Source organism: Lipotes vexillifer, unplaced genomic scaffold (genome assembly GCF_000442215.2).
Source record: "Lipotes vexillifer unplaced genomic scaffold, Lipotes_vexillifer_v1.1 scaffold1545, whole genome shotgun sequence".
NCBI lineage: Eukaryota > Metazoa > Chordata > Mammalia > Artiodactyla > Lipotidae > Lipotes > Lipotes vexillifer.
The window spans coordinates 339,903-355,047 of NW_006789763.1; the positions used below are offsets into that span (position 1 = coordinate 339,903).

General features: G+C 51.8%; 1 protein-coding gene across 1 annotated transcript in view; it reads left to right on the top strand.

The window, feature by feature from the left end:
- The first annotated feature begins 4,000 nt into the window (after positions 1-4,000).
- Positions 4,001-15,145, top strand: part of ULK1 (unc-51 like autophagy activating kinase 1) — a 29,109-nt gene continuing 17,964 nt past the window's right edge. The window contains exons 1-4 of the mRNA XM_007462793.1: positions 4,001-4,020; positions 12,235-12,364; positions 12,655-12,747; positions 12,832-12,873. Of these exons, the coding sequence (XP_007462855.1) occupies positions 12,254-12,364; positions 12,655-12,747; positions 12,832-12,873 (246 nt within the window). The 5' untranslated portion in view covers positions 4,001-4,020; positions 12,235-12,253. The remainder of the gene's footprint in view (positions 4,021-12,234; positions 12,365-12,654; positions 12,748-12,831; positions 12,874-15,145) is intronic.

Consider the following 15,145-nt stretch of genomic DNA (forward strand, 5'->3'; position numbering starts at 1 on the left):
TCTAGGGACTTCCCTGGTGGTGCAGTGGTTAAGAATCCGCCTGCCAATGCAGGGGACATGGGTTCAAGCCCTGGTCCAGGAAGATCCCACATGCTGCGGAGCAGCTAAGCCTGTGCGCCACAACTAGTGAGCCTGTGCACTAGAGCCCGCGAGCCACAACTACTGAGCCCACGTGCCACAACTACTGAAGCCCGCATACCTAGAGCCCGTCCTCCACAGCAAGAGAAGCCACCGCAATGAGAAGGCTGCACACCGCAACGAAGAGTAGCCCCCGCTTGCTGCAACTAGAGAAAGCCCGCGCCCAGCAATGAGGACCCAACACACAAAAATCAATCAATATATATATTTTTTAATAAATAAATAAAAAATTTAAAATGTGGTCTATCTGAGCAATGGAGTATCATTCAGCAAGAAAAAGAAATGAAGCACCAATACATGTTACAGCGTAGATGAACCTTGAAAACAACATGCTGAGTGAAAGAAGCCAGACACAAACAAACCAAAAAGTAAATAAATAAATAATAAATAAAAGAAGAAAAAAAATAGAAATAAGTCAGACACAAAAGGCCACACATCGTATGATTCCATTCATACAAAATGTTCAGAACAGGCAAATCCAGAGAGACAGACTAGTGGTCACCCGGGGCTCGGGGAGAGGGAGCCTCTCAGTAGGTGTGGGGTTTCTTTCTGGGGTGCTGAAAATGTTCTGAGATGAGATAGTGGTGATGGTCGCACAACTCAACATGCTAAAAAACTGCTGGAGTGTACACTTTAACATCCTGAATGTTATGGTATGTGAATTATAGCGTAAATTTTTTTTTATATGAAGACAAATGCAATAAAAACGTTTTAAAAAAAAGAAAAATGGTGTACTGCCTGACCCGCTTGCCTCCAGGTGCAGAGATTGGAAAAGCAGCCTGGGGTGGGTGGACGTCGAAGGCGCCACCGCTGTGCACTGCCCGCAAGACAGGCTGACCTGCGTGGATGCTGGTCCACATCCGGGCTCCAGGACCTGCCAGGGTGTGGCTCTGGGCCAGCCAGGCCCCTCCTTCCTCACCTGTAGAATGGGGAAGGTAATGGTGCCCACCTGGGGCCTGGGGTGAGGAGGCAGTGGGTGGGTTTCCGAGGAGCCCTAAGAGCAAGGCCTGGACGGGGCGCTGTGTTACCCGTCCATCCACAGAGCCCTCGGAGCGCCTGTCCCCAAGCCAGAGCCCCTTGAGATATTTTTTTCTGAGGTGCGCTTCACACAACACAAAATTACTCACCTTAAAGTGAACAATTTAGGGACGTTTAGCACGTCGACAATGCTGTGCAACCACCACCTCTGTCTAGTTCCAAAACATTGCATCACCCTGAAATAAACCCCATCCCCGTTAGCAGCCCCTCCCTCTCCCCTCCTCCTCCAGGCCCTGGCAACCGTATCTGTGGGTTCACCTCTTCCAGGTGTTTCATATAAATGGACCACTTGCGATATGGGACCTTAGACTTTCCCTCATTTGAGGCGGCTGGGAGATGAGAAAATAAAAATATGTCTCCACATGGTTATATGAATTGTCCTTTTCAAAAAAATTCTAAACAAACCCCAGATGCACTGCTTGGATGAATCTTAGTTCGTGGTGCGCTGTCACCATCAGCCTGGACTTATTTATAACATAAAAATGTGTGAGTTCACCAACCCACCCAAGAACTAGAGTATCAATGATAACTTCCACCCGCCTCTGTGCCCCACACCTTCTCATCCCTCCCAGGGACCACTGAGTTTTGTGCTGTCACCTCACCTTTGTTGGATGGCAGTTTTAACACAAATGAACAATCACCCAGATATTCATCACACACGCATCACAATGTCACGTTGCGTTTTAACTGTTTTCAGCTTTCTTGAAAGGGTGTTGCTTTATAGGGCATCTTCTGGGACTCATTTTTTCCCACTGCGTATTATGTCGGTAAAAAGCATCTTTATTGTTGCAGGAAGTTGGCATCTGTTCTTTTTTTTCCACTACGGGGTAATATTCCATTGCAGAAACAGATTATAACAGAGGTTTGGGGAGGGGAGGGTTCAGTATTTTTCCTTTTATAGAGACTACTGCTGTCATAAAAACGAACGAAATTGGATCATTTGTAGACACGTGGATGGATCTAGAGACTGTCATACAGAGTGAAGTTAAGTCAGAAAGAGAAAAATAAATATCGTATATTAACACATGTATGTGGAACCTAGAAAAATGGTACAGATGAACCGGTTTGCAGGGCAGAAATACAGGCACAGATGTAGAGAACAAACGTATGTACACCAAGCGGGGAAAGGGACAGGGGGTGGGGGAGTGGTGTGATGAATTGGGAGATGGGGATTGACATATATACACTAATATGTATAAAATGGATAACTAATAAGAACCTGCTATATAAAAAAATTAAATTAAATTAAATTTTAAAAGTCAAAAAAAAAAGGCTACTGCTGTAAACATCATAGGTTGTCCTCTGTGAGTGTGTGTGTGTGTGTGTGTGTGTGTGTGTGTGTGTGTGCGCGTGTGTGAGTGTCTGTGTGTCCAGGGCACAGGCCTGGAGGGGGCTCAGCAGGGAAAGAAACAAGAACAGGCTCCCACAGCAGAGAAGAGAGGAGGGTCTCCGGGGATGGATGGGAAGGTGGGTGCCTGGACATGCCCAGCCCCTGTGCCCCGTTCATTTGCTCATTCATTCATTCTTTCAACAATAGCGAACTGGGGACTTCCCTGGTGGCACAGTGGTTAAGACTCTGCGCTCCCAATGCAGGGGGCCGGGGTTCCATCCCTGGTCGGGGAACTAGATCCCACATGCCACAACTAAGAGTTCTCAGGCCACACCTAAGGAGCCCTCGAGCCACAACTAAGACCCAGCACAACCAAATAAATAAATAAATAAACAAACAAACAAACAAATAAATAAATAACAATAACGAATTGAAGGTTTCCTAAGTCCCTTTTAGGCTAGTAACAAATTCAAGCTCCCTGTTTTGGAGCTTCCACATAAGTGGAGGGAGCTAGAAAATAAGAAATCCACAAGGAGAGTCCCCATAAGGATAAGTGAGGAAGCACATGAAGTGGGGCTGAGGAGTTCTTAATTTTTTTAATCGTAAGCACTTTGGAGAGGGTCAATGGTAAATTTCTGCTGGAGGTGAGCGAAATAAGGACGTAAGTGTGTCTCCCATCCCACTTCCCAGACCCTTGACTGTGCTCCTTGGCCCACAGTCCCCTTTGTTAGAGTGCCAGAGGGGCCCGTCTTCTTTGGATGGAATGGCAGTCAGGGAAAGCCTCTGGAGGAGACGGCTGGCTGGAGCCAGCATTTTGACCAGCTGGTCAGTGCAAAGGCCCTGCAGCTGGGGTAGATCGAGTGGGGCTGGATGAGGGAGGTGAAGAGGGAAGAAGACAGCGATGCCCTGAGCACTGTGCCCACAAGGAGGCCCCAGGCCTCAGACAGTGGCTTAGGCCAGGGCGTGGCCAGGGCTGGAACTGGTGGAGGAGGACAGCAGGTTGAGGCAGGGAGGCGGAGGGAGCATGCACATCATCGGAAGACACACCTGGCTGCCCCTTGAAACGGGGACTAGGGGGAGGGCAGGACGCCTCAGGATTCTGGAGTTGCGGCCCAGGCACTTAGAGGAAGCCCCAAGTCCCGATCCTTGCTCTGGGCCTGGCAGGGGCTTCTGCATGGCTTTCAGACGTTCCGCAGGGCTCCTAACTCTCCGTTGTCCATCAGCAGGGTGGCAGTGGTCCGTGTCAGGCTGAGTCACCCACCTAGCAGGATGCAAAGGCCTTGGGGCACTCTGCTTTGACTTTTGCAAGAACCAGCAGCCACAGGCTCTGAGCCAGCTTGGTTCTCACTCAGGAGCTGCTGACTTCAAGGGCCGGAGCCCTCTGGGGCTGGGAAAATGCGGGTTAAAGCTCGACGCCCTGGACCCAGCAGTCACCCACTCCTTCTCCCTCCAGGCCTTCGAGGAGGCGATTGGCACCCGATGTGCCTCCTAGGACCAGAGCCGCCAGCCCCCAGCACAGCCCCCCATGCCGCGGGCACAGTGGGAAGCCCCCTACCCTTCAGCAGTCCCTGCCCCTCCCCCTCCCCACAGCCCCTGCCAGCCGCCAATCCTCTTTCTGTCTCTACGGATTTGCCTGTCTGGATGTTTCATGTAAATGTCTTTGTACAAGATGTGGCCTTTTGCATCTGGCTTCTTTCACTCGCAGGATGTTTCCCAGGTTCATCCACACTGTAGACTGTGTCAGTGCTTCTTTTTATTTTATTTTATTTTGGCCACACCATGCGGCTTGAGGGATCTTAGTTCCCTGACCAAGGATCAACCCTGTACCCCCTACAGTGGAAGCGTGGAGTCCTAACGACTGGACCGCCAGGGAATTCCCAGTGTTTCTTTTTAAAATTAACTTTGGGACTTCCCTGGTGGCGGCGCAGTGGTTAAGAACCCGCCTGCTAATGCAGGGGACACGGGTTCGAGCCCTGGTCCGGGAAGACCCCACATGCCGAGGAGCAACTAAGCCCGGGCGCCACAACTACTGAGTGTGCGCTCTAGAGCCCACGAGCCACAACTACTGAGCCCGCACACCTAGAGCCTGTGCTCCGCAACAAGAGAAGCCACGGAAATGAGAGGCCCACGCACCGTAACAAAGAGTAGCCCCCGCTCGCCACAAAGAGAAAGCCCGTGAGCAGCAATGAAGACCCAATGCAGCCAAAAATAAATAAATTTATTAAAAAATAAAATTAACTTTACTGAGGTGTAATTCACACACAGTTAAATACTCGCATTTCAAGGGTTTTGACAACTGTATAAAGCCATGTATCCACCACAACCCCAATCACCATTGAACACTTGTCCCCTCCAAAGCCCTGCCTGTCCTTTCCCAGTCCATCCCCCCAGCCCAGGCAACCAACAAGTGATCCGTTTCCGATCGGTGAATCCCACACAGGATGAATCCCTACAGCAGAGGTCTTCTGGGTCTGGCTTCTCTCGCTTTACGTACAGGGAGTCAAGGTTCGCCGCGCTGCTGCGTGAACCAGTTGCTTATTCTCTCCACTCCAGAGTGCGGATATCCCCATTTGTTTCTGCTTTCGCCTGTTGATGGACATTTGTTTCCAGCTCTGGGCTACTCTGAATAAAGCTGTAATGAACATTTCCCATCAGGCACCCTGAGTAAACACCTAGGAGTGGGATTGCTGGGTTGTAAGTTTATGTTCAGCCATCACTGCCTGGGGGACACAGGTACAGACCTTCCCTCTGGGCTTGAGGCTGTAAGGGGCTGGCTGCAAAGCCAAGGTGGGTGGCGCCCTGAGGTTACCCGGGACTGAAACCAGCCCGGAGCCCCCTTAGAACCCTGGCTGTCACCACCCCACCCTTCTGGGAGCCAGGAAGCAAATTCCCATCCTGCCCCAAAGTCTGAAGTCCTTGAGATGAGCCTAGGCCCTGAGAAGCTTTGCCTAAAGTCCCCTAGGGGAGCATAAAGACCTTTATGGGATGAGACCAGCAGCTCCCCCTTCAGTAGTGCTCCTTGATGGCTGGAATTAGCTTGGGATGGGACTGGGAGGTGGTGGTGTTCTAGGGAACTCCTCTTGAGGAAGCTGGCTGTCTCCATTGTTCTAGTTAATGTTCTTTATTATTCCAGGTGAGATGACCTAGGCACAGAGAAGCCAGGTGGCTACCCAGGCTTCCCCGCTCTGCCTAGAGGGGACCCACCCAGACACTCACCCACTCTGCCGTCCAGCCCATGGTTGGGGAGGGGTGTCCTCCCCACACACACACCAGTGATGTTTCAGTGGCATTTGAGCATTTGGGACTTCCCTGGTGGCGGCGCAGTGGTTAAGAACCCGCCTGCTAATGCAGGGGACACGGGCATCGTGGACTGGGGTGATAGAGACAGGAACTCCTAGGTTTTGCTGGTATCCACTACCACTGTTTGGAAGAATGATCCAGAACTTGTAAGTAATGACTTCAACATGCTCTTTCGTGGTCCATCTGGAGCATCATTGAAGGACTACTTAATAGTTCAAGGCCAGGGTCACCAAACTCATTCTGTAAAGGGCCACGTGGCAAATATGGCTTTGCAGGTCGCACGGCCACCTTTGCAGCTACTTAGCTTTCCAGGTGCAGCTTGAAAGCAGCCAGAGACACTAAATAAGCAAGTGGGCATGGCTGGGTTTCAATAAACTGTATTTACCAAAGTAGGCAGTTAATCTCTAGAATATATAAAGAACTGCAACTCAAACAATCCAATTAGAAACTGGTCAAAGAACTTGAGTAGACATTTCTCCAAAGAAGTTAAACAAATGGCCAGTAAGCAAATAAGATGCTCAACATCACTAATCATTAAGGAAATGCAAATCAAAACCACAGTGAGAAACCACAACCACTAGGATAGCTATTTTTATAAAGCAGAAAATAACAAGTGTTGGTGAAGATGTGGAGCAATTGTGATTGCTGATGGGAATGTAAAATGGTGCAGCTTCTGTGGAAAACAGTATGGTGGTTCCTCAAAAGATTAAAAATAGAATTACTAGCAATTCCACTTCAGGATATATATCCAAAAGAATTGAAAACAGGATCTGGAAGAGATACTTGTACACTCACGTTCATAGCCGCGTTATCCACAATAGCTAAAATGTGGAAGCAAGTGTCCTTCAATGGATGAATGGCTAAACGAAATGTGGCATATACGTACCATGGAATATTATTCAGCCTTAAAAAGGAAGGAAATTCTGACACATGCTACAACACGGATGAAACTTTGGGACATTACATGCTAAGGGAAATAAGGCAGACATTAAAAGACAAATACTGTAGGATTCCACTTTTATGAGGTACCTAGAGCTGTCAGATCCATAGAGATAGAAAGTAGGAGGGTGGGTGCCGGGGTGGAGGGAGGAGGGAGTAGGGTGTTAGAGCTTTTGCAGGCGGATGGCATTAGTGTTTAATGGGGGCAGAGTTTCAGTTTGGGAAAATGAAAAATTTCTGGAGATGATGGTGATGACAGTTGCACAACAATATGAATGTATTGTACACCCTGAGGTGCACACTTAAAAATGGTTAAGATGGCAATTTTTAAGTTACGTCCATTCTAAAAATATTAAAAAAATAAAAAGAAAGAAAAAACTGGGACTTCCCTGGTGGTTTAGTGGTTAAGACTCTGCACTTCCACTGCAGGGGGCACAGGTTCAATTGCTGCTTGGGGAACTAAGATCTCACGTGATGCAGGGCACGGCCAAAAACACAAACAAATGAAAAACAACAAAAAAGGAAAAAACCAAGAGGAGGGCTGGATTTGCCCCCTTAGACCATAAGTTTGCTGATCCTTGATGCAGGGGTTCTTCACCCGTGTTTACCTTTCTGTTGACAGTTGATTCAAAGCTCTGAGTCTGTGACATTATCTCCATGTTAACTTGTAGGTTTTTGTCAAACAGAAGACAGATGATTTCTCTGAGATAGAAAAGATAATCAAAGGTTAATGTTTTGCCCTGGGAAACAATAACCAGTTTTGAATCGGACTGACCAATCTTACTCTAACATTCTTCTTTTCAAATCCCTATAAATAAACAATCCCTCAAATTCTACCCAGGAACCATCTTTACTGTCTGGCTGGTTCCCTCGTTACTGAGTTAGCTAAACCTCTAGCCCACTTTTTGCTCCATATTCATATGAGAGTTTATTTGTTTTTTAATGTTTCGGCCACACCATGTGGCATGTGGGATCTAAGTTCCCTGACCAGAGATCGAACCCACACCCGCTAGATTGGAAGCACAGAGTCTTAACCACTGGACTGCCAGGGAAGTCCCTGAGAGTTAGTTTTTAACTTCTTGAAAATTACACTGGTGAAGTCTCAATGACACAGGAATGCAGCCCCCTGTCTCTTTTAAGGCACACAAACCAACCCCCACTCCCAGCACCTGTGACAGACATTACTAATCCATCACAGAATTCTCAGAACTCTTAAGCTTAAGACTCTAGGTAGCTGCCACCAGTCCCTTTGAAACGACACCCATTCACCATTCCTTTCATAGAAGGTAGCAGCAGTGCTGGAGGCCTGTCTGGGTGGGCAGGTGGCACCTCCATGGAAGGTGGTGTGTTTTGGCTTGTTGAGTAAGCAAGTCAGGGGTGGTTTTCATCACTCAACATCCTTTCCACAGGTTTCTTGACTGATTGCTGGGCATTGGGCTGAGCACCAGAGGTCAGAGATGAACAGGATTTTGTCCTTGCCTCGGGAGGTTTGGAGACCTAGGAGGACGAGGTGCAAGCGCTTGCAGTGGAGAGGTATCACTTCTTAGTTGTACGACCTTGGGCAAGTCACTTCTCTGGCCATCAGTTTCTTCCCCCATTAAATGGGAGTAACCATAGGAATCTACCTCCCAGGGTTGATGTGGGCATAAGAGTTACTTCCTGTAAAGAGAGTTGCCTGCACATAGCAAGGGCAGTCGATTCTCACTGTTCATGGTACTGTGAATGAAGAATGTTTGCTGCCATATCAGTAAACAAAGGATGTTGCAGCTATCAAGCCATCACATTACAGCTGCCCCAACGGTGCACTCTGAGAAGGCTCAGGATGAGAAGCAGAGGATACTGGCCCCGGAGAGCTGAGGTGCATATCAGAGGAATGATTTCAATGAGCCCAGACTTTGCATCTTCCCATACATAGCGAAGTGCTAAATTCCTTAACTTGTGATGTCTGGTTTTCCTTACTTAACAGTAATCTTTCAATGTTCCGACTACCTGGTCTTAGTTTCAAAAACTCCTATAGATCCTGGCTCCCCGCCCCTTGCCCATTTGGGACAGTCTCTCAGAGTTTCTGAGATGCTGTGTCCCAGGCTTAAGTCCTTAGTTTTGTCCATCGAATAAAGCATAACTCTGAACTTTTAGGTTGTGCATTTTTTTCAGTCGACAGTACTCATGCTCTATAACGTTGCCACCAGCACAGGATTAGCGGATTCTGAACCTGCTCTGGGAAAAATACGTTTAGGTTCCTGCCACCCTCTGGTCACAACATTTTTGTCAACCGTTCAATACATCACTGTGTGTTTATGTGTGTTTCTGTTTAAAAGACATCTTATTTGATATATGCTGTTGATTCATTAACATTGTTTACTTTTGAACAGCGAAATCACCAACAAAAAGCACAAAGATCCGAAGAATGTTGTGGGGCTCCAAGGACAATGGTGCTTCAAGGACAAAGGACGACCCTGCTTGAAAAGGTGTCAGCGTCACAGCCCCTACCGGACTCTTACTCACCCTCCCCACCCTGTTGCCATGGTTACAAAATTCCTGAGCCCACCTGGGCGACACTCATCTGAGCAACGGGGACCTGTCCCAAATAAGCAAAGGCATCTGCCCTGTCCCACTGCCACCCTACAGAAGGAAGGTATATGTGCCTCGACCAATCAGTAAACGAAATTTTCACCTCGGACCATTCCTTTGTTTCCTGGCTATAAAAACTGATCAATAGTACATGCTCAGGCTCGACTCTCCCAGACTGCTAGGAAATCGGCCCGCTGCTCTGACAGCGACCCTTCCCTCCAATAAATTCTATCTTTTTTACGTTCTGCCTTGTGTCTGGAAATTCTTTTCCGGCCCGCGTTCGGACTGCGACAGATGTGGCCCTAAATAGCCCACAGGACCCTTGTTTGCAGTACGAGAGCTGCTGACGCAAGGCAGTGGCCTCCCTCACTCTCAGTTGGGAAAGGGGGCCTGGGGCAACAAACATTTTGCCCACAGAAGCATGTGAGTACTGATTTGGGGGTTACATGAAACACTTAGCGAATAGGCAAATTCGCAGATATGGAATCTGAAACACGAGGATGGACTTGGCACAGACCGTGGTGGGCGTGTCACACAGAGGAGGGGGGCAGCCTGAGCAACTGAGCTGGGCCCAAGGTCAGGGGAATCGAGCATACCTCGCCTCCCTTCTCTTCCACTGTCGAGGGCCCAGAAACCTTTTCCAAACGCACATCCCATCTCATCTGCCCCCTTCCTAACTTCTGCCCTGTCACTTCTCAAGTTTAGGGCGAATATCTCCTTCCCAGGGTGCACTGGGATCCTGGAGCCATGTCTCCAGGGGAATCCCACCGTCTGCCCTGCCTGTTCTCTGCACTTTCCTGGGTTGAAACTTTACAACTGCCTGTGCAACCATTGCCTGTCTTGTCCCCCGACCCCAACCACTAGACAGGAAGGTCTTGAAGGAGGGGATTCTGTGTTTTTCTTCTGTGGCAACTCTGGGTGTTGAGAAAACAGTCATTGGATGAAGTGAGGGGATGGATGAGGACCTGAGGGCAGGCTACGACTGACCACATGGCACTGCAAGACCTCGTCCTTGGAAAACAAAGGTGGTGGCCCAGGAGACCCATTGTCCCTTCCAGCTCCGATGGTCTCTGGCCCCAGTCCGGGGTATGGAGTGCCTGGGAGCCTACCCCTCAGAAGTGTGTTCCCACAGGCTGGTGCAACCATCCAGGGCTATTACTGAAGACTGGGAGTGGCAGGGAGGATTGTTTAGAATTCTGCATTTGCAAAAGCAATAATGGAAGGTTATAGGAGAATTCACACTCAAGGTGTAAATGGAAAGGACCGGCTCTTCCCAAACTGTTAACAGTTTCTCCTGTGAGAATCCAGGCTCTTTCTCTTGCTGGCTGTGTGACTTTTTTTTTTTTTTTTTGCAGTATTCGGGCCTCTCACTGTTGTGGCCTCTCCCGTTGCGGAGCACAGGCTCCGGACGCGCAGGCTCAGCAGCCATGGCTCACGGGCTCAGCCGCTCCGCGGCACGTGGTATCTTCCCGGACCGGGGCACAAACCCGTGTCCCCTGCATCGGCAGGCGGACTCTCAACCACTGCGCCACCAGGGAAGCCCTGGCTGTGTGACTTTTTTACCTAACTTCTCTGGGCCTCAATTTTCTCATCTGTAAAATAGGGATATAATAGCAATTACTTCATGTGATCATTGTGAGGAATAAATTAATATATGGAAAGACTACTGCCTGGTACATGGTAAGCAATGGGTTAGCTGTTATAATTACCCAATGTAATTATAAGCACACATAGTATAGTACTAGGAACCCTATATATGTATATACATACATAAAACTATATATACATGTAGGTATGGTATACACACATCTCTCTCCAGTGACTTTCTTTATTTTTAAATTAATTTATTAATTAATTTATTTTTGGCTGCGTTGGGTCTTCGTTGCTGCACGCGGGCTTTCTCTAGTTGCGGCGAGCGGGGGCTACTCTTCGTTGCGGTGCGCAGGTTTCTCATTGCGGTGGCTTCTCTTGTTGCAGAGCACGGGCTCTAGGCGCATGGGCTTCAGTAGTTGTGGCTCGCAGGCTCTAGAGTGCAGGCTCAGTAGTTGTGGTGCATGGGCTTAGTTGCTCTGATGCATATGGGATCTTCCCGCACCAGGGTTTGAACCCGTGTCCCCTGCATTGGCAGGCGGATTCTCAACCACCGTGCCATCAGGTAAGTCCCTTGGAGCACTTTTTATCTGAGCATCTCTGCCTCTAAGAATCTGCTGTGTATTATTCCATAGACAGGATGCACCAGGATTTACCTAACCTTAGGACTTGTGGGCTATTTCTTAGGTTTGGTGCAGTTTGGGGGACAGTTTGTAACTATCGAGCGCAATTTTAAATGCATAACCTGCAACGCAGTCGTTCCCTTTCTAAGAATTTATTCTATCCAATCTCCAGCCCTGGTGTACACAGGCCACGTCCCAGGTATTAATGAAGGCTATGGCACATGTGAGCCCCCCAGATGAGCAGACAAGGGACGTAGTGTAAGGCTGCAGCAGGAGAACTGGTTGGAGGGCGACCGTTGGCTCATGCCCAGGCTTGCAGCTCCCCTGTCATTCCCAAGGAGGCGGGCCTGCTACTGACCCCGCCCCAACCATCTGGTCCCGCCCCAATAGGCCCCGCCCCGCCGCCAGCGCCACCACCCACTGAGCGCGGCCGCCCGTCAGGCCCCGCCCCGCCCCAGCCAGGCTCTCCCCCAGGCTCCGCCCCGCCCGGCACTCTGTGCGCTTGCGCCGGCGTCTCAGGCTCCCGGGCCCGGCGGCCGCGGCTCTTTTGTCTCCCGGCCGGAGCCCGAGCCGGATCCTGAGCTAGGGTCGGAGCCCAGGTCAAGACTGGGTTGGAGTCGGATCGCGTCCGCTGCCCGGGCTGCCCGATGGGGCGCGCCCCCTGCCCACCGCCCCCGGCCCGTGCCGTCGCCTGAGCCCCGGCCTGCCTGGCCCGGCCCGCGCCATGGAGTCCGGCCGCGGCGGCCTGGAGACCGTGGGCAAGTTCGAGTTCTCGCGCAAGGACCTGATTGGGCATGGCGCCTTCGCCGTGGTCTTCAAGGGGCGCCACCGCGAGGTGAGGGGCCGGCCGGCCCGGACAGAGCGCCGGCGAGGGCGGCCCCCCCGCCCCGGGGTCCCTCTCCCCATCCCCCGCTCCAGGGACCCCCCCTCATCCTGCCGGGGACCCCACATGAACACAGCCGGGCGCCCCTCGTCTCACCCCACAGCCCCGGGACCCCACGTCCCCCTCACATGCACTCCTGACCCCCTCATCTCCAGGGACCTGCTGGGCGCTTGGCTTGGGCAAGACCTTCAAGGGGTTCCCGGGTTCCCCGCCCCTGAGGGACACCCGCGCTTGGTTTTCAGAAACACGACCTGGAGGTCGCTGTCAAGTGCATTAACAAGAAGAACCTGGCCAAGTCCCAGACTCTCCTGGGGAAGGAGATCAAGATCCTCAAGGTGAGCTGTGGCCTCAGCAGCAGGAGGGGAGCGGGTGATGGGCGAGTCCGCTTCACTCACGGGAAACCTGGGTTTCTGTCCTAGGAATTGAAACATGAAAACATCGTGGCGTTGTATGACTTCCAGGTAAGGCTGCGGGCCGCCGTCTTGGTGGGGAGGGGCTGTGCTCCCCTCCACCCCCGCCCCCACTGGCCCCAGTACAGCCTCAGGCCCCGCTGACTTAAATCCCAGTCCAGCCAAGTGCTGGAGACCCTGGCCAGGCGTGGACTGTTCTAGGCTAGCATCTCATACTGGGGGAAGGAGCTGGGCACCCCCCTGTGTGGATGGGCGTCGGAGGCCTGCTGGGACCTTGGAGACCCCACCCTCAGCCCAGTTCTTGGGCCTGGGTTTCCTCTGGGCATGTTGGGAGAGCTCCCACCTTCCCCCGCCACCTGAGTGCCACAGGCGCCAGCGCAGCTCCACCGAGGGAGGTCTGGCTACAGCGTGGCCCTCGGGGGTGTCTGGCCCAGCGGCCGCGACGGTGAGTCCTGTCCCCAGCGCAGGCTCAGGGCAGCCCTGCCGGCCTGGACCACCTGTCTGGGCCAGTGGATTGTTTGTTGACATTACCCCAGCGGCCTGGCATTGGCCACTGTCTCCCCGTGTCAGACTGGGGGAGGGGCGGGGCTAAGGGAGATTCCTTCTTGCTGGCAGTTGGGGCCAGCCACCCGGGCAGGAGGGAGGCGGGTGCCCGGCTGATGAGGCCATCTCAGGCCTAGCTGGCCCAGAAGACCGCGGCCTGTTTTCCCCAGTGACCCCGGGCCCCCAGGCCTGGCGGTGGGGGTGGGGGGGCCCGGCCTCAGCCCAGGTCTGGGACCCTGGAGACCCAGTTTGGGGACCAGGAACCTGAGGCAGCAGATCTGAGGGCCAAAGTGCTGACTAATGGTTTTGAAACCTGTTTACTGAGGCCACGGGACCAGCCCCTGGCTGAGGGGAAGTTCCCAGCCTGGCTGTCTGTGTTTTGGTGGCCTCCTCCCTCCTTCCCTGTCCTCTCCCTCCCCGCTTCAGAGCGGGGCTGCGGCCTTGGGGGCTGTGGCATGACATGAGGTGACTTGGGGAGGGCCCAGGTCCAATGTGACAGCGACAGGAAGTGCCTGGAAGCTGTGTTCTGGGGCCAAGAGGGTGGCCCCCTTCCCCCTCCTGCTCTCCCACCCTTCCCTGCCCCCTGCCCCCTGCCCCCTGCCCCCGCCTCTGCACGCCCTCCTTCCCATCCTGGCTGGGCCACACACCTGGTTGTGGGCAGTGCCACTTCCTCCGGGGCTGGCAGTGCTGTGGCTTCCCTTGTGCAGAGGAATTGCTTAGAGGCCAGCCAGCCTCTCCCTTGCAGGCCCCCCACTGCTGGGGCCCTGTGCTCTCAGCCTCTGGAGTGTGGGGTGGCTCCCCAAGTCCTTAGACACTTGTCTGAGACACACATGGGACCCAGGAAATCATGGCTTTTAAAAACAGTTAATGATTTGGCTTAAAAAAAAAAATGGAGAAAGTACAAAAGGGACGTGGTAAAAGGTGACTCTGCCATCCCTGGCCCAGTGAGCCCCACCTCCCCCAGAGGGTCTCTCTAGGGACAGTGACACATCCTCACGTACCTCTTTGTTGCCACACCATCCACAGTTCTACCGTGGCATTTTTCACTTAAGTGTGTGTCTTTGAGAAGGTCTGTGTCACTCCACATTAACTCCGTCCATATGTGAGAAGTGACGCCCCTCTCCTCCCAAGAAAATTATCCCCCATTCTTTTCGCAAGGTTCAGAGTCCAGACTCTGAAGCTAGGTGACCTAGTTCCAGTCCTGGCGCTGCCACTTAAACGAGCTGTGTGTCCTGGAACAAGTGTCTTAATCCGTCTGTGCGTCCATGGTTTTCTCTGTAAAACAGAGAGTGGAGTTGTTTGGTTGAAACTGGTCCTAGCAAGCACTGTGTGTGCTGGCGTTGCTACGTCTGTGACTGTGGTGTTATTTGCAGCTGTGTGGTGTTCCGTGGCCGTATATTCCACAGATGACCTCACCAGTCCCCCACTGGGGGGACATGGGGTTATTCTGGGATTCTGACATGTCAGCAGTGTGGTGGTGACTCTCCTGGATTCACCTTTGCCATGACTGTGTGTCTACAGGGTGGATTCCTAGAAATAAGAGGATGTGTATTTTAGTTTGGAACAGTTGCCAGATTGTGGTCCATAGAGGATGGACCGTGGACACAGCAGCGCTGCTGGCAGGAGGGCCTGTCTTCCCACATCCTTGCCAGGACGTCGGTTATCAGACTTTCGTCTTGGCCTGCCTGAGAGGTGGAAAATGACATCTCTTATGGTTCTGTTTTTCACTTTTGGGGGAGGCTCAGCATCTCTCTGTGTGCACGTGAACACCAGGAATGCC